General features: G+C 41.9%; 1 protein-coding gene across 1 annotated transcript in view; it reads left to right on the top strand.

Moving 5' to 3' along the window:
- The first annotated feature begins 3,070 nt into the window (after positions 1-3,070).
- Positions 3,071-19,794, top strand: part of adamts18 (ADAM metallopeptidase with thrombospondin type 1 motif, 18) — a 63,283-nt gene continuing 46,559 nt past the window's right edge. Inside the window, exons 1-3 of the mRNA XM_040129332.1 lie at positions 3,071-3,232; positions 3,555-3,630; positions 5,040-5,353. Coding sequence (XP_039985266.1) covers positions 3,131-3,232; positions 3,555-3,630; positions 5,040-5,353 — 492 coding nt within the window. The 5' untranslated portion in view covers positions 3,071-3,130. The remainder of the gene's footprint in view (positions 3,233-3,554; positions 3,631-5,039; positions 5,354-19,794) is intronic.

Here is a 19,794-nt window from a genome sequence, read left to right as displayed (position 1 = left end):
TCCCTTGGAATTCTGGCCATATTGGACAAATCTACACCTCATGATTTACAGCCAATGTCAGCGTTGAGTGCCAATGCAGAAAGTAGTGTGCCCTTTATGTGGCAAGTGAGTGGAGATCAAAGTGGTGGGTGAATGTTTAGCATGTCTGACTTATAAGATTAGATTAAATATGATAGCATAAGATATAATAGGAAATTATTGATCCCTGGGGGAAATTCACATTATAACAGCAAAAGAGACAGGCCAAGAGGTAAGGAAAGCAGATAAAGAAGGCTGGATTGAAATAAATACAAATAAAATAAGAGAGTAAGGAAATTTTAGGTTATATATAAAAGCTATACCAAATAAACTTCATGATACCTTAGTCTATGTAAGAGAATTGGGCAAGGAGACCGAGGTTCATGTCCAATTAAATCATTCAAGATCAACATCCTAGTCTGGTGAAAGCACTGACATACAGGTAGATCGGTTAGACGGTACAGATCTGTGTTTTACTCCTCATAGAGCCATGGGGTGGTTGATGATCTCATGTTTGTTTAATGGGACTTGCAATATAAAAATCTAAATCAGGATAATGCACAGACTTAACCCTGCATATGCTTTCACAACAAAATGTCCCTGTAGCTCCCTGTTGTAATATTACTGGTCTCATAGATAGATTGTAAAAAAATGCCATGAAGGGTGATTTGGTCAGTATACTCTAAATACACGATTAAGTAGTGCAGACATTCATAAGCCCCATGAGAATATTGCGAGGTTATTAAGGTGATGTTTTATTCGGGCCGCGCTTTGTGCTCTGCCAGAAAAGCTGGCATGAGCTGTGAGAAGCCTTATTATGCTCGGCGGAGTGTGAATATCTGTGTAGTGAGCTGGCTGTACACTTCAGCTGTGTGTCTGTCAGTGCATTCCAGCAACCTATCCAGGTGTTTGCCAGCCACCGGAATGGAAAAGGCTACTGCAGGACCACCTGTTCACAACAATTAGGATTACACACATGCTTTTAACAATACGAGCCAGTGAAGTGTGCACAACTTGTCGCTTTAACACGACAGATTTAATTATATGACTCTTAAACACATAGACAATGTGCCATTCTGGCTAGTTAAAATGACTAGTCATTAACACTCCTGCTAGTGGGAAGAATTGGGTAAAGCATGATGCTGCCTTAAAATGCTGTCAGTAACATTAAATTGTTAAGGTGAGTGACCCAGGAACGTGGTTAAATTCATGCAAACAGAAAACATTGTATGTCAGACTTAATTTTAGGCACCACAGAACATTTTTAGAAACTTAAACAGTATAAAATAAAAACATCGTAATGCCTGTTTCTATAAAGCTAAAGCCTGAAGCACGAAGACTTGTTTTGAAGATCAAACATGATGGTGTCAAGCCAAGATTCAGTAAAGACATTTGCCCTTATTTATGGCTTTGTCGTGTCTCAGATTCTGCTGTCTTTCACTTCTGACCTATTGCTATCCTAGGGGCACCTGAACTGCCATTCTGAGAGACTTCTTCACCATTGTGACCCAGTCCAGACCCTCATTGTTTCTTGATACTGTTTTTTCAAGTTAACTGATACAGACACCGAGGAACAAGCATGAAACCTATAATATCAATTATATAATAAAAAATGATACAATAAAATGTATTAGTAGTTTAGTAGTTTGCATAATTCATTTCGAAACACGCACCACAATTTCAAAGTACTACTTATATTGAGTCCTTGTTTTTCCTAACTTTATGGGTGTGTGATGTGGGATTCTGGGAATCTCGCATCATCAGGGTTTGTTCATTTGCAAAAGCAATTTCTTTTGTGGAACTGGAGCTGTACTTTATATAGGCTATGCTAGAACTTTGAAACTGTATTAAAATATTTTTGTGATAGATACATTATAATACGACGAGAAGAAGAGTACTGAAATCACAGCTACAGTGGTGTCAATCGGCTCACCCCTCATCCCACTGTTAAACACCTTAATGTACACTTCGTGGTGAATTTCACACACAACAGCACACAGACCGTTCTGTTCAAACGGAACTTTCTGTGCTTAAATCGTTACGTGCATTGCTAACCAATGTAGGCACTGCAATTTTAGCTCATGCTTCTGCACTTCTGGGCCGAACCACAACATTTCTTATTATGGCGCCACCATCTGGTCAAACAGTATTCTTTCTGCTGACTGAAAAGTGGGAGGAAATTGGAAACCCAATTATTTACCAATTTGACTGATATCATACTGAACATCTTTACGGTAGTAGTGAAGAAATTATTAAGATCCCTTTTTTAGGTAACAGTGCTCATACAAAAAGGTAGAAATACTCCACTGCAAATAAAAGTGGGAAAAGTGACTGAAAGATGACTGCTTTTTAAGGGTTTACAAGCCAAAAAGGCCGGTAATCAATTTCTAATAGTTAATAGTGTAGTATTGACTGTATTTTCTGTATTTTGTTCGAGTCTTTCTTATTACACATTTTAAAGTTTACGCACCGAAATAGTCACGTGCACGATGTGAGTATTTTCTGCCTTTCATCCTGCCTATGCAAAGACAAAAATCTTTGAGAACCAATTTGACTAGTCAAACAGGTCTGCTCGCTGAACCTTCTCAAAGGAGAAATTTACGAGCGGCCCCTGAAGGCAGCAACAGCCCAGGAGGAGAATCTCTTTTTCTTCTCTTTTATCTCCGCGTGGTAAATGATGCTGCGCGCTGATTGGCTGCTGGCCGCTGACTTGTGCTCCATCCTGCAGGCCGACTCTCACAGAGCCGGGGAGTGCTCAGTCAGAGCTGCTCCCGGTGATCCCCGAACCCGCTACCTGCTACTGCTCCTCACACACACTCACACACACACACACATACACAGACACTCACACACACACACACACACACACACACACACTCTCTCTCTCACACACACACACTCACACACACACACACACACACACACACACACACACACACTGTGCGCACCGCCGGCCGCTGCAACCTGCAGACTTTTCACCTGAACCAGCAAAGCGTGGAACAGAACCACCAAACAATGCGTGCATACTGCATTATGCGCTACCGCAGGTTATTACTACTTCTGCGCTCTTTTAGGAGGTAACGGAGGAGGTGTGAGCTTGCATGCCATCATCATGGATTGCCTTTTTCTTCTGATATGGACTTTACCCATCCCGCTGGTCGGCTGCACCTCAAGCAGGCTGCTCTCCACCCTCCTGTCCTGGAACATTATCAAGGCATGTGGCGCCCAATATCAAATGCACACACTCTTTAAGTTCGGCACAATGCAGCTAACGAGAGTTTGTCTCCTGTCAGCACGATGTCTGTCAACAGCAAACGGGGGCTTGTGGTGAAAAGTAAGGCAAAGTGATTGTCATCCCAAGTGAAACTCAGGTTTCAACAGAGGAACTTCATTTATCACTTTTGGCTTCCACTTCTTCCACCGCCTGCTACCTGTTGCTACATGTCCATTCACGATTTATATATACATATATATATATATATATATATATATATGTATATATATATATATATATATATATTTTTTTTTTACTGCAGACGCTGCACATTTACTGCTCCCACACCTCCTTCGCCGCCAGCTCTTCTTCCAGCAGCAGCCACGGATTAAATCATGGTGAGTACTTGTCTTTTGGCATCCACGGATGTTTCCTCCAGCTGGCAGCATTCCATGTTTGTAGAGGGAACGTGAATAAAACGAGATGCATGGCGGCATGGGTCGGCTACTGGACCACCGTCTTCGATGAAATGATTAGGAATACGGCAATTTCGCTGTCGAGTGGGGTGTCATGTCCACAGCTCAGGTGGTAAAAAATGCGAGGGACCCTTGGTTAGGTTTTTATAATGTGATGACACCGCTGCAGTGGCTATTGGGTCTAGACTGATGAGTGCAGGGGCACACACAGGGATCCCTTCTTGGCTGCTTTGCCCTGTAGAAACCAAGGAGACGAGCTGAGGTGATTTACATACTTTGATTTGCTGAGGGGAGACGGGAGATGGACTTTCCTTCCCAAGTTGTGAAAGAAAGCATCCCGGTTCTCCCCAGCACACCACTTAGGGGTTATTTTCCAAACGCACAGAAAGTCATATCCTTTGTCAAATGAACAAAGCTGAAAACGATGGGGGGGGGGGAACAAAAAAAACTTAATGGAAATGTTATTGTTGCTTCTTTTACTGCGGTGTCTCTCACTGCTCTCCTGTATGGAAACAGTGCAGTAATTTTAGCATTTTATTTTAGCGGAACACCACGGCACCTGCATGAAATCTTTTTATAATTACAGCCTCTGCTTTTGACGTATTGACCCATAACTGACATGCATGGAAGTCTGATGTTGGCGTAATGCTGTGATCATATGACTTGAATAACAATTGAGCACTGACCCTTTCACTTGAACACAAGCTTGTCATTTCAGAAGCAGAGGTTTTGTTTCCTACTGACAGTTCTGAAAGTAACCTGTTTAGATGCCGGTGATGTATCTTGTGTTTCTGGGTTGCATTTCTTGGTATAACTGGCTAAATAAGAGACCAGGCTGAGATCTTTCAATTGCATCTAAGATGCAGTGTGAAATCAATTTTTTTTTTTTTTCCAGTGTCTGAAATATTAGCAGAAACTGACATGCAGAAAATGTTCATAAAGAAAGATATAGCTTTCTTTTAAAAGGGGTAAAACAGTAACTCCACCACCCTTAGCTTTACGGTAATAAAACCAGGATGTAAATCAACAACCAGATGTTGTGTTTTGAATAGAGGCTGCAACTCACTTCTTTACTTCCATACTTTTAATATGGTGTAAGTGTCAATCTGTCACACTGACAGGTATAAGCACGAGCTAAATTCAAATTTTCACACTTCTCCTTGGCCAAATATATTCTGGAAAATATTGGAAATAACTTACTGAACCAGAAGGAGATGAAGCAGGAAGAAAGAACACAAATAAGTCGCAAATAACTCTTGGAACAGAAACATCTGAGTATTTGATGTTGGCCCTTTTTGTTGTGACTTCCTTTTCATCCCTCTCCTCCTCAGACTACGTGTTTGTAATCCCAGTGGAGGTGGACTCTGAGGGAGGATACCTGACCCACGATGTGACCGGGCGAAGCCATCGCAGCAGGAGGTCCCTCTCCTCTTCTCTGCACTACCGGCTCTCTGCCTTTGGCCAGGACATGCACCTGGACCTGCATCCGTCCCCTGTGGTCGGCCCGGGGTTCACCGTGCAGAAGCTCGGCTCGGACGGCATCACCAGAGTGATGGGTGATGCGGGGTTTCACGACTGCCTGTATCAGGGATCTATCCGAAACTTGTCAGCCTCCTCGGCAGCCATATCGACGTGCTCCGGACTGGTAAGTTTCTGCCAGGAACTTCTTGGTTCTTTAGGCATTGCAAGTTCATGTTGTGATAGAAAAACTCTACAGTCATTTTGTAATGTACCTTAATTGATTACCTGATTACATGTTTCCTACATGGTTTGAGAAAATGCACCATCCCATGGGGTTGATAAAACGTTTCTGGACCGTATTAAAGTACCTCAAAAATCCTAACAGGAGAGCTGTGTTGTCAGTTTCTGAACAGTTGAAAGGACATTTAGGAATAAAAGGCACTCACCCAACAGATTTTGTGCTCCACCCCTATCTCAAGCTTCATGCCTGTATGTCCTAAAAGCCTACTCTCCTCTAATGACCCAATTGTTTTGATGCATCATCGTGTGCACAATTCAGACCTTGGTAATATTATGAGTCAACGGTAACATGACATCATTACCCATGAGTGTAAGCACTCCGGTGCTTTGTCCTGCAATTCTTTGAACACTGGGAGGAGTGGAAAAAAAGAGAATGAAAGGGTAAAAGGAAGAAAGCCGGAGAGGAGGGAAACGTCACACCGCTGACATTACAGTGACAGAAGAGAGGCCATAATTCAGTACAACTGTTCATTGAAAAACATACCCAACTTATTGATCAGAAAGGACAATGGCAGGGAGAATTGGATGACACATTGATTGTGTTTGTCATATATACCTGCTTTAAAATCAGAACCGCAAAATAATGGAATAAGAATAGGAAATTGCTGCGGACAGTACAGAGAAAAACAAAGTTTCACGTTGGTTTCGGAAGCGCCATGGTGAACAGTCTGGCTAAGTGCAGCTGTTCACACCGGCACTAATTAAACAACTGTCTCCAAGTACAGGACTGCTTGTGTTGCCTTGTGGAAACGCGTCTTCATCACATTTTTCATGTAATTTCAGTTTCCACGTCTATGCTAAGTTTTGGTTGCTGCTATTTCCATTTTCCCCTCAGTCACCACACCCACTGGTGCACTGTGCAGATGAATATTAAAAGGAATAGCTCAACATTTTGGGAAAAACGCCTATTGCTTTCGTTCAGAGAGTGAGAAGAGAAGATTAATCGCAACCTCTTGTCTGTGTGTTTAGTACAGAGCTGGAGTTAGGACGGGGTTTAGTCTAGCTTTAGCCCAAGTAGTGACTTCAGCTCTCTGTGCGTTACTTCATGATTCCATCACATACCGTTCCCCACCAAAAACCTAAGGAGTAGAAGTCCTTTTTGTTAACCGATATCCAGAAGTTGGTTGCGTCTTCAAACTATCTCACAGATGTCTGCTTTCCGCCTGGAGCATAAAGTGTTTGCCTGGGGCAAGACCAAAGTTTAAATCCAGTAATCCCACAGACTGTGCTGCTCCGCTCTGCTCTGCTCCTCTTCTTCAGTGGATCATGCATTAAGTCTGCGTCGGCTGCGACAGTGACCAGTGCTGTCTGTAAATATTTGCCCCAAGAAAACATTTGATCTTTCCAGGCAGACAGAAGACATCTGTGGGGTTTTGAAGATACATTTGAAGATGAAACCTGTTGCTGTATAACAGGTAAAAAAAAAAACTCTCGACTTCTCCACTGAGGTGTTCCTATAGGAAATGCTATGTAAAACTAACGTACTGAGTGCTGAAGTCACAAGTAGGGCTAGCCCGGCTTACAGGCAGGAAGCAGGGATGAAGAAGCTAGACTACCAAAGGCTAAACAAACTAAAACAAACAAAAAAAATGCCTACCAGGACCTCTAAAGCTGACAAATGTATACGTTGTATCTTGTAACATAACATAAACAGAAATGTAAAAATGACAATTAGTAGTTTTAGCGGGAGTTTCATGGTGTAACTAGCTAACCATAGTAATCATAGCTGGACATACTGAGCAGATCAAACTGTTCAAACTGTTTTTGCAATTTTTCCAATTTGTACGGAGCCAGGTTAGCTAGCTGTTTTACTTCTAAGCTACTTAAGCTACTTAGTCGGTTAGCTTGGTTAAATTCGGAGCTCATGCTAACTTGATTTTACTTCTGAGAAAACACAAACCACAGAACTAATGATGTTCACATCAGACCTGCTTTCACAAGGTGTGCTGTGTTTGGGCTTTAAGTATGAACTTCGTTTGATTTGCGTGAAGTCTTCACATCCAAGATACAGATATTTTTCCTTTAACCACTTTGTGGTTTACGAGGTGCCTGGACCCTGTGGCCTACCAGCACATACACATTCCTTGACACATCCCACACCAGCCTGGACCAGATGGACACACTACAGCTCCTTAAAGGCCATACCTCCATTTATCATCCAGTCTTCATACCTCCTCTTACCTCCTCCTTCCCTGCTTGCCCTGCTCTTTTGTCCTCTGTTTGCCCTGCTTCTACATCTCCTCTTGTTCTCAGCAATTAAAGCCAGGGTGAAGTTTGAGCTGCCTGGCTGGCACTGCTAATCTTCGCATTGTCCCTTTCATTAAGCTAGCTCCCACCCACAATAAAGCACCACTGACCCGTTCTCTTAAAAGCGCTGTGAGGACACAATGTGATCGGGTCATGATTGCGTTTGAATGGGCCTCGACGAACGCTTTGATCTATTTTTTACTCCTCCCGAGCTTTTGCCTCGTTTTTTGTCTTTCTCCTCTCCCAAGTGGGACCCCAGGGCCATCGTTGGTTGGATGTTCACTCAGCCAGTTAAATGGACTCATGTCTTTATATCTCTGGCAGATGAGGAACATTTTTACAAAAATGAAAGGTAAGGAAAAAAAAAATTGAGACAAAATGACAAGTGCATCAAAAGTGAATTCTGGGCCTTTCCCTCCTCTCGCTGTCTCTTTCTTTTAGTGCATCAGTCTGTGTGTGTTGTTAGACTGCTGCAAGGCTTAGAACAACGAAAGCAGTTAACCCCTGCTTTTCATCTAGCCCTCTGCCCAGAATATTTGGATTAAGTACAAATGAGGAATGAGCCATTCAAGCCTGTTCGATGCAGTGACGAGCTCGAGGAAGAGATTAAGGTGGGATTAAAAACAATGCTAGGGAGGAAGAAGTCAGGAAAAAAAGAGAAGCAGACAAGAAAATCCAGGAAAACAAGACGGAGAAGACCAGAGAGGGTGAAATAATGAATTAGAAGAGAGCTGGGCTGAGCTGGGAGCACAGCATTAGAGAGAGTGCTTTGCAAGAATAATGTGAGTTCATTGTCTAGGGTGGGAGCTCCCAGGGAGGCTGGATGGTCTTTTTATAGAGAGTTGGAGAGACGGACTCGGTTTATGTCAAAGAGTTTTGGAGAAGAAATGGGGTGAGAGCAAGAAAGAAAAATTGCTTCCTCGTTCTTCATGTCTTTGTCTCTTTTCAACAGAGACGAGGAAAGAGGAGAAAAGGGAAAAGAAAGTGTCTGAAGTAGGGTTTTTGGACTTGACCCTGCTTTCTAATAGCACAGAGGTGTCAGCAGCAGCTACTGGGCCAAACCAAGATCAGCCGTTTTTAAACATTCATGCTGGCCCAGGCAAAGCAGATGGAAGTGGGATTCAGCTGTTTAAATGAAGCCCAGGGCGAGATGGTATTAAGAGCAGAGCAGGATGGATGGATGACTGGCAAATAGGGATTTTCTACTGTAAATCCCCATTAATTGAACATGGTGTTATTTGCCGGCTTCTAATTACTCTCTCAGCGTCCTCACGAAGCACCAAGATGATGTTTTGGAGTGAAATGTTTTCTGTTTCGCTTTTGCACGAGAGATGAAAGGATGTCATTTCAGATATAATGCTCTCTGATTAGTAAGAGCAGTGGAGTGGGTGTGTGTGTGTGTTGTTAGACTGCTGCAAGGCTTAGAACAACGAAAGCAGTTAACCCCTGCTTTTCATCTAGCCCTCTGCCCAGAATATTTGGATTAAGTACAAATGAGGAATGAGCCATTCAAGCCTGTTCGATGCAGTGACGAGCTCGAGGAAGAGATTAAGGTGGGATTAAAAACAATGCTAGGGAGGAAGAAGTCAGGAAAAAAAGAGAAGCAGACAAGAAAATCCAGGAAAACAAGACGGAGAAGACCAGAGAGGGTGAAATAATGAATTAGAAGTGAGCTGGGCTGAGCTGGGAGCACAGCATTAGAGAGAGTGCTTTGCAAGAATAATGTGAGTTCATTGTCTAGGGTGGGAGCTCCCAGGGAGGCTGGATGGTCTTTTTATAGAGAGTTGGAAAGACGGACTCGGTTTATGTCAAAGAGTTTTGGAGAAGAAATGGGGTGAGAGCAAGAAAGAAAAATTGCTTCCTCGTTCTTCATGTCTTTGTCTCTTTTCAACAGAGACGAGGAAAGAGGAGAAAAGGGAAAAGAAAGTGTCTGAAGTAGGGTTTTTGGACTTGACCCTGCTTTCTAATAGCACAGAGGTGTCAGCAGCAGCTACTGGGCCAAACCAAGATCAGCCGTTTTTAAACATTCATGCTGGCCCAGGCAAAGCAGATGGAAGTGGGATTCAGCTGTTTAAATGAAGCCCAGGGCGAGATGGTATTAAGAGCAGAGCAGGATGGATGGATGACTGGCAAATAGGGATTTTCTACTGTAAATCCCCATTAATTGAACATGGTGTTATTTGCCGGCTTCTAATTACTCTCTCAGCGTCCTCACGAAGCACCAAGATGATGTTTTGGAGTGAAATGTTTTCTGTTTCGCTTTTGCACGAGAGATGAAAGGATGTCATTTCAGATATAATGCTCTCTGATTAGTAAGAGCAGTGGAGTGGGTGTGTGTGTGTGTTTGTGTGTGTGTGTGTGTGTTTGGGGGGGTCCTCCTTCTTTCTTCTTTTGAGGGTTTCTCATCTGAGGTCGTTTTGCTGGTTGACCCCAATCCTCTCTGCTTGGGCGTATGGGGGTGGGAGGGTGGATGGGTGGGTGGAGTGGTTTTAACCTGGACTCTCGCAGGTTCTTACTACATAGTGCAAGTTCAGAGTTGCTCACTACTCGTGTGAATGCAGACAAGAGAAGTGATTTACTGCTCCCCTCTGTCCTCCCAGCCCCTTCCCAGGATAGGATTCTTCTCTGGGGTGATGAGGCCAGATCTGAGTGCTGTACTGCCACTGTGCTGGTCCCTGTGAGAAAAATAGCCACACTACATATCCTCAGAATGTCATCAGAAATTTGATGCTTTTCTTTGCAGCTTGCGAATGAATAAAAAACAAAGTATACTAAACAGACAAATAAGCAAATAATTAAAATAGTGAAACTATACAATTCTGAGGAAATTGTTTTTTTAAAACTATTGAATATTTATTTATTTAGGGTGGCAAGTGGTGATTATTTTTACTATCAATTAATAATGGTTTGGACTACAAAATGTCAGGAAATAACATCTTCACATTGCACGTTTTCAATCTGTTCAATTTTTAATGATATAAAATGGACAAGAGAAGCAGATCCTCAGGTGGGAGATTCTAGAACCAGAAACTGTTTAGTATTTGTACTTGACAAATAATTTTGAAGTGATTATCAAAATAATTGGGGATTAATTTAGTATGAATCAACTAATAAATTAATGTAGTTATCGTTTCAACCCTGGATAGACTATATTAGGATACTTTATTTTTACACCCTTTAAACGTATGGCGAGTGGCTTAAGATGCAGTACCTTGTGGGAAAAATGCCAGGCACCAAATTTTCTCGCTTTTATGTTATCTGAAATATGTTTCTCTGCAGAAGTCAGCATCTAAATTTGGGATTTTTATTTGTTGTCATATACCAATGCAGCCACATCTAGGACTCGGGGACAATGTCAGTGTTGGACTGGTGTACTATATACTGCAAATATTTTACAATAGTTTATAATTGTATAATTATTTAATCATGTTTATAATTTGCATATGAAGTGTTACAAGTGTTTAAGAAATGCACTTGCTGCAACATCGTTGTCTAGTATGGCTGCTTTAAATGATGCCTAAATCATTGCTTATGACTTGGCAGTCTTCATTACTGAAACATTTGAGAGTTGGATACACCCCGCGTCAGGCTGGCTGTGCCAGAGCTGACCATGACCTTTGCTGTGACCCTTTCCAAGCCACTGCAGGCCAGGTCAGGGGCAGGTTGGGTTCTGAGCTCTCAGGTTCAGAGTAACCAACATGTGCAATCCAAAGGATCAGTTTTCCTGTTCTGTAGCACTTTTGTAATCCTTAGGTTTCTACACCCAGCACAGTGTCATTCAATGCGTTTTCAGTGCGTTGTGTCCAGTTGTGAGTAGAAGCTTAACAGATAAAGTGTTTATGTAAATTGAACTGCAAATGAGCCAATTTACTCTGCTATCTTTGGAATAGAACATAGAAAATAACTTTGGAACCCAGCCCCACCTTTCTGATTCTGGATTAAGGGGGTCTGTGTCCGACCATTTCTCTAACTTTCCGAAACCCACCATCCGACATTCAATGCACTGGGTTTGAACTTTTCTCTCTAGTCCTCCTTTTTCATTTGTTTGACACAACTGAGTGCAACACTATGAATGTCTTCCTGAGAGGAAGATGCCTGAAAATGTGGGTCCTTATCCTTGTATTTAAAAGATATCACATCTCAACCCCTCTCTCTGATGGGAGGCTTTTCAGAATCAAGTATAAACATTTTGATATCTGACGTCGTTGGATAACATGTTATATGAACCACTTCTTTCCTAATGTAACCTGCCCCTCCATTAAACAGTACCTCCACTGATGTCAGAAGAAATAATTACTCTTTCAAGAAACACATTAAGGTACACAATAGAGGCAACATTTATAATGAGTTAGCTGACTGTTCAGACAATCATCTAGTAACAAAATTTATCAGGAGATGAGATGTGTCAGGACCCTCCTGATGCAGTCTGATTTGGAATAGCAGGGGACATTGATCAATTGATGGCATAGTATGTTTGAACTTAGCAGTATATTTGACTGGCTTCTACAGACAAAAAGACAGAAAGGAACAAAGAGAGATCAAAGTAAAGTTTGCCTTAAGCTTCTGCAGATTTCACAGACTTGCTGATGTGAAATACCTTACCCACCAGCCACCACTGCCTTCTGGGGTGTTTTATGTCAAAGTGTCTCATTTTCCTTTCCTGGTCAGTTTCCTCTGTTTAGATTTCTGTAGTACCATGTCTTTAATCCTTGTGAGCTCGTAATAATGAAAACTATAAGTAAACGTTACAATCTAAACCCACATGTATGTTTTTTTTTACCATCGCACGGTTTTGGAATTTATAGCTTAGATGTGTGTTTGCACAGCCATGTGTGAGAGGAAAAACACCATAAAGAAAGTGTCAATACACACCTCCTTTATTCTCTCCTTCAGCTCCCTTCATCTTTCTGGGCAGCTCAGATCAAACCTGCTGTGTGATGGCCGTCGTTGACACGGAGCCGCATGTTGTGACAACCACCAGTGACTGTTGTATGATGGGAGCTCAACCTACGACCTCTGTCTCTTTCCACCAGGCACAGGGCTCGCTGTGGTGTGAAAAAGGCATTTGCTCTTTTCCCGGGCCTTGTTATTGATGCTGGAGGTACTGTAGTCTCTGGAAGGCTTTGTGGTTGTAGAACACATCACAACGTGATCACAATATGTGAGAGGTTGAGCTCCATTAGTTGTTTGGAAAATGTGACATCCTGTCTTGCAAAACTGTTGCTGGCATCAAAGATTCTAGGTTCTCTGGTTGTTTTGTGAAATTGAATATGTACTTCATGAATAATTGATGATTTAAAAGTCAGTTCCACTCTGAAACTGCTATATGGGATTTTGAAACGACATACAAATATCTGAAGAACTGTCCGTAAACTACATCTGGAAAATAAAACTTTTTAGCCAAAAGGCATATATTTAAACATTCGCTTTCTCTGTTTGAATATTTAACATGTAGATGTTGTAATCCCATAAGACTCCTCATGGAGCTGAGACAGTATATGATTACTCATCCTTAGGGCTGGGAACATATGATGTGTGTGTGTGTTTGTCAGTGTGCTCCAAATCCCTTAGGCTTTTGCAGAGTTAAAATGACACTTGAATGACCGATTTCCAGGCAGCACTCGGGTCATTTGTACCTGTCCATTTTCTGTAAAGGGCAACAAACTGGAACGTCTCCCCACTACAATGTGCCTCTCTGGCTTGGCCATAATTCAGCGACTGGGCTGGGCCACAGAGGAGCTCAGAGCTTGGCACTACAAGAGGAGAGTGGCCCGGAGCAGTTCCCTGGTGGTCTGGATGCTGACAGTGATGTAGTGCCCACTGTTAGATGCCAGCAGGAGAGGGGGGTCAGGATCTCAGCATGGGTGTGGGATGCTGTGTGTGTGTGTGTGTGTGTGTGTGTGTGTGTGTGTGTGTGTGTGTGAAAGGAGGAGAAAAGACAGAACGTCTGTGTGCATGTAAGTACTGTATATGCGTGTGTGTGCTTGTATGTCCTTTCTAGTTTGTGCAAGGTCTTTTCTCATACAAGACTAATGGCTGGTGTTGAAATCTTCTAGTGGATGCTGTGATTTCTACAAACAGAGCCCATATATCAAATGTGACCCACTATTGTCACCACTGCATTACATTTAAGGGGCTGTGGTAAAACAGTCCAGGCTTACAGTAAACTTGATACTGCCAGGTTGATAAAGAGTAACAAGCAGTTTGGTGGGTTTTTAAAGTGTGATAGCTGTAATTTTAGCTTGTTTTGAGGAGTTTTTTCATTCTTTGTTGACTAGGACAGACACGAATTTCAAAGTTTATGTTTTGAATACAATGTAAAGCTGTTATATGTTAAAGGCCTATTTGTCAATTGGCATATAGCAACCTTTTAGCCCCAATTGTAAAATCATAGTTGGGGACACATGGTCTCCATTCCAATTTCTGGGAAGGCAAAATCTGGGATTAGTGGTTAGAGGGGTCTTATCTGATTTTGACCCGCTTTTTAACAAAAGTGTGTCAGACTGTTGTCAATGTGAGGATGTTTTTTTCTGGCGGCCAGGTAGAATTCGATTAGGAATCGTTATATCACTTTTACTAGAGTTTCAGACTGGATGCGCAGCTTAAAGTTCTTGAGTCGAGTTGTGCTCCAGTTGGAGCTAGTCACCACAAACATGTTACACCACCCATATACATCAACAGCGAACACTGGTTTCTGTTTGGTCAGATGCAGGTATAAAAAGTTTTTTCATGTGATGGATAGTTCATTTTTCAGTGTTGTGTTAATATTCTTATTTCTGAATATATTCAGTCAACGTTTTTCAGTCCTGGAATTTTGGTAAATTTGTGAAAAGTAAAATCAGTTACTGAATTATTTCATGCCTGTGGAAGTGACAGTTTATCGTCACTGGATATGATTACCCACTGTAGAAATACGGTTTTCCATTTTCCAAAACGTAAATCTTTTTGCTTCCTTTACAACTTACAGTTTATTCAGCTCCTCTGGGTGTTAGGGTGTGACTTCCCATCTCTGTCACCTCCACCGGTCCAGCCCCAGGTGCTATTACTAAGGGCTGGGCTACCTTTTCTGGAAAATTGAAAAGTTACTATCACACACATCTCCAGCACATTTATGAACATTGTTTGCAGTGTAAGTTAAATTTTAAGTTAAGTTAAGTTACACTCTCAGGTAATTTGCATCACAACAGCACTGTATTTTTAAGTCAGTAAAAGTGTTAGAGCTGCACTGTAAACCAGTTAGAGTGCAATTAATAGCACTTTGAAGGAGTACATTTCCATTTGTATGGACTGGTGTGGGAGTAGCCCTCCTGTTTCCTGCTGTGTCTACATGGGATAACGAGTGGGGCCTTGCTGAAAGGCTCCAAATGACAAAAGACTCATCCAGCAGCATCAGTTTCTCTCTTTGTGTGTGCCCACCTCTGCTTTGTTCCCCAGACATGCTCAGATGGTGTCAGTAGGTTGTTCAAAGATAATTAGTGAGGCCAAACAAGGACAGCAAAACCCTGCGCTATTGACACATTGTGATCCTAATCAGTCCTACATGAAGAGGGTTATCTAGACATGCTATCACCAATGGAGAGATTGTAAATGAATTGGCTTTGGTTCACTAATCCGGTCGTGTTTCTATGAATGGTACTGTGTGCTGTGAAATACAGTCATTTGAAGTTAAAGGAGGAGAAATCCAAACAATGTTATGCCCTTTCATTGATGTTTGGCACTTGTCTTCTTGTAATCCTAGATCCAAAATTACCATCTCGTCTCTACCCGTTTCTTCCCCATTTTAAAGGCACATAATTTCTCTTGAGCAAACTGTAATTACTCAGATTATGATTCTATTGAATAAGTTAGATGCCCGAGGGGCCTTCTCTGCTCCTGAATGATTTTTTCCTCCTCACCACACACTGTGTTCACATGATTCTCTGCTGAGCTGGAGTGCAGATGTGCTTTAGAGCTCGGTAATCACCGGCTTGGGGCTTCTCGCCGCTCGGCCCTAGTCTTTAATAGCATGTAAGCACTTACTCATTTGTCTTATAATATCATGGTGGGAAGCCTTAAAAGAAGCTACAGTTTATACAGAGACAGGCTAAAGATGCCGTCTCCCCTGACATAAACCGATACGTTGCCAAAGCGGCCGAGCTGTTTGTTGGAGTGGCTTGTATTGACTTTTTCCAAGGAAAGGGAAAAGTCCTGAGAGAGTTTTTTAACTCAAGTTTTTCTCATGTTGAAAATAGTATCATTACTGACTGGGGTAACCTGGTTCACCCTGTAATCTGTCTGTGGCGATATGAGTGTGTTAGAGTCAGAGAAATGTGTGAGTCGGCATGTAAACGTGGGTGGAAAGTAAAGTGGTGTTTATCAGAGAGTGTTCATCCCTTTAATCTAGTCAAGTCTTACAAGTTCTAATGTACAGAGATAACTAGAGGTCTGCTGTATCATCACTTGCTGGCCTCTCTGGTCTCTACAGATGCCCTATAGAACCCTGTGAAACTATTCAGCTCATCTACCTTTTTCTTCACACATCTTTAAATGTATAGGCCAGCACCTGAGCATTTGGTATTTCACCAAATGAGAAAAAAATGTGTTAGAAACAAATTGTGAAACAGGAATAATTTTGTATATCTATCTGATCTGCAAGATGCTTAACATAAAAAAAAAACATGCAAAAATCTAAATCTTTGGGGCAAAAATTTTAGCACTGCAACTTCCACAGATCACAAGTGGACTCAATAATCTGACATCTTTCACTGTACCAGTTTCTACTGACTAACAGCAAATAGAAACAAACTTAAATTTATTACAATTTTGCAGGGGTTGACCCAAAGACGTAGATGTGCATTAAACGTGTGCTCCAGCAAATTAGTATAGCACCTCTACAAAGCTGGTCAAAGCAGCAGAACAACACCCCAGTTTGTAGCAAAGACTTTCTGTTAAGAATTTCAGGTCTCTGAGCTTGTGCAGATATAAACGTGATGACATCATCGGGGTTATTTTTTCAGTCTTTCGAAAACTCCTTCCAGAACCGCAGAAGACATTATACAGTCATTTCCAGAGGTGGCGTAGCACATCCCGTGATGAATACATTCACCTTTGTAAAATAGCTGGAGTGACCCTGTAAGTGATGAATTACCATAAAATGCAGCATGGATTGTGATAGTAAAGAGTTATGATGCCCCCTATTTAGACAAATATTTTAATTACAAGCAGAGACCAGTTCTTATTTAACTTACTAAATAAAAATGAATTGTGAGCACAAAAGTTGAGGTACAGCATTACTAGTAACTATCACTGGAAGATGTGTTTGATTCATGGAATTTTGGCCAGATGGAGGAGTCAAAGTGGGGGAAGATGGCAGTAGGAAACACGAAATCCAAATGACACGCAAAACATACAACCAGTCACATAACGTAGTTGACAGATGGCTAGGAGGTGAAGGATGTGTGGAAATGTAAGTAATTAAGATGATTTATAGTTGACGCAATGGGTTAATGGGTGTCCTGCTGTTTTGATCCATAGTTCACCATCAGATTTCATCCATTGATAGCACCCCTGCAACATTGGACATATGTATGGTACATGATTGGGCCGTGTCCTGTTTTAATTATAGTCCCCACAGTAAACTGTTTTACAGTCTTTCATATACCCTTTGTTACTATCAATGGTGGGAAGGTCCTCGTATCTCATTACTGAATAGGAGCATACTGTTGTGTAGTTGCTGTATATTTATGCTCTTACAACTCACTGTGAAATCAACAATCTCCACATGCATCAGTAACTGTAGCAGAACAGAAGCAGCCTGTGCTGATCATTCACAGTTCTTGCAGCCTTAAACCCTTCATGCAGAACAATAAAGCCACCTTTACATCACATGATGCATTAATACTGTTCTACTTAGAGCTGCAATAGGTGATGTTTTATTTTGAAAGATCTGAAAGGCAGGTAACTCTTATGTTTTATTAGTTGTTCTGTCTTTGGTATTCACAACATACAGTACATACTGACAAAAGAAAATTTAAGCAGTACACACATACACACAAACACACACACACACACACACACACACACACACACACACACACACACACACACACACACACACACACACACAAACACGCATTCAAGCACAGCACCATTATTGCCATCCCTGCAGATGGAATTAATTTCCTGTCATTATCATCACAGACACTTCCATCTGCTAACTACTGGAAACGAGAGTGGAGACCTGGCAGATGTGGTGATGCAGCAAAAAAAGAGGGAGAGAGAGAGAAAGAGACAGACAGAGAGAGAGCTGTAAAGCATGTGAATTGTAAGTTAATGAAAGAATTTCAGGCAGTTGGGCCTTTAGTTTATTGTTGGATTTTGGTGGTTTCCGGGTTGGGGGTTAGTCACTAATTACACCTTTGTCTGATGGCAAATTATATATGTACTGCAAAATCTAAAGTACAATCAGTATAATCTCATGTTTAAAATGCATATTTTCATGTTGCCTTAATAAGGTCAGTGTGATGTTCCAAGGGTCTTGGGTGAGGGGAGGAAAATGATGAAATTATCTCCAAATGTTGTGGGGTGATTACTGTGATACCCTTTGACAGAAGGAACTGTCAGTGTTTCATCTTTAAAAGTAGAATATTTGATGAGGTGTATGTTTTTACAGGTCAGGTCTGTTGTAAATGCCAGACAGAAAGACAGATGAAAAGATGGGAAAACAAGAGACGACAGCAGGGTGTGCTGATGGGAGACACCTCCTTCGACCTCCTTGAGCCCTGTTTTGAATTCCAATCTATTTTTGGAAGCTGCAGTAATTTTTTTCCAAGGATCCTGTCTCTCTGTTAGTATAAATCTTTGATTTGATATAATTTTTTCATGACCTGGGGGAACATTTTCTTTCCAATCTGTGCTCACAGGTTGAGCCTTTAAGAGTGATGTAGCTGGAACAGGTAGCTGTGAAGTATCTCGCTTAAGGTGTTGATGTGTTGGGGCTCAAACCACTGACACTGCAGAGCTAAAGTCCTGACCACTGGACCATATGGACCTTACATCGATTCAAAATACTGAAGCTTGAGGGTTAACTTCCTGTAAAACCTCACATCGCACCATTGAAGGTTGATGGAAGGAGAAGATGATTTATGGAGAGATGAAAGATGTGCTGACAGCTGGATGGGTAGAGAGATGGATCGATGGGATGTTTGGTTAGATGGCTGGACGGTCAGAGGGAATGATGGTTGGATGGATGGATTTGATGGATGTTAGAGGGATGGATGGTTGGATGGATGGATGGATGGATAGATGGTCAGAGGGATAGATGGTTGGCTGGATGTATGGTGAGAAGGATGGATGGTAAGTTGGATGGATGGTTAGAGGGATGGATGGTTGGATGGATGGATGGTTAGAGGGATGGATGGTTGGATGGATGGATGGTTAGAGGGATGGATGGTTAGAGGGATGGATGGTTGGATGGATGGATGAGGGTGATGATGGCAGCCTGCCATGTATCCAGGCACTGTTTTGACAACAAGAGCCTCGCCATGGCTTCCCTTTTGTCCTGCCTTTGTTTATTTTGCCACCTGCTAGTCTGGGGGGAATGGGGTCAGTTCAACAGGAGCAGGGTCCTGTCACACAGACACACACACACACACACACACACACACACACACACACGCACACACACACAAAGGCCAGATGTCACTGGGTCAGTGGGTGTATGTGCGTGTATGTGTTTTTGATAAATTCAGTGGGTATTTGGTGTGTGCTTATGGGTGTGTGTGTGTCTGATTGATTGCACAGCTATTTTGTGTATATTTGGTGGGTTGTGGAGTGAATTAGGTTGAATTCTGTGGTCAGACGGAATGTTTAAGGTTCACTAGCTTAGTCTCTAAGTTCAGAGTGCAGTTAAGGCCACAGAATTAAAACAGGCAGCCAAATCACTGAGGTGACCCGTTACTTTGACATTGTAGTGGTAGGCTGACATGTCTGGGATCAAAAACTACAAACATAGGTGAATCTCCTCAAATTTAGCATTTTTCTGCAGAAGAGGAAGTCAAATTAGATTAGATTAACATGCTTAGTATAGAGCTGCCATAT

The sequence above is a fragment of the Xiphias gladius genome, chromosome 1 (genome assembly GCF_016859285.1).
Source record: "Xiphias gladius isolate SHS-SW01 ecotype Sanya breed wild chromosome 1, ASM1685928v1, whole genome shotgun sequence".
NCBI lineage: Eukaryota > Metazoa > Chordata > Actinopteri > Istiophoriformes > Xiphiidae > Xiphias > Xiphias gladius.
Note: the sequence above shows the minus strand (reverse complement) of the source record. Positions and strands in the feature narration are given on the sequence as shown.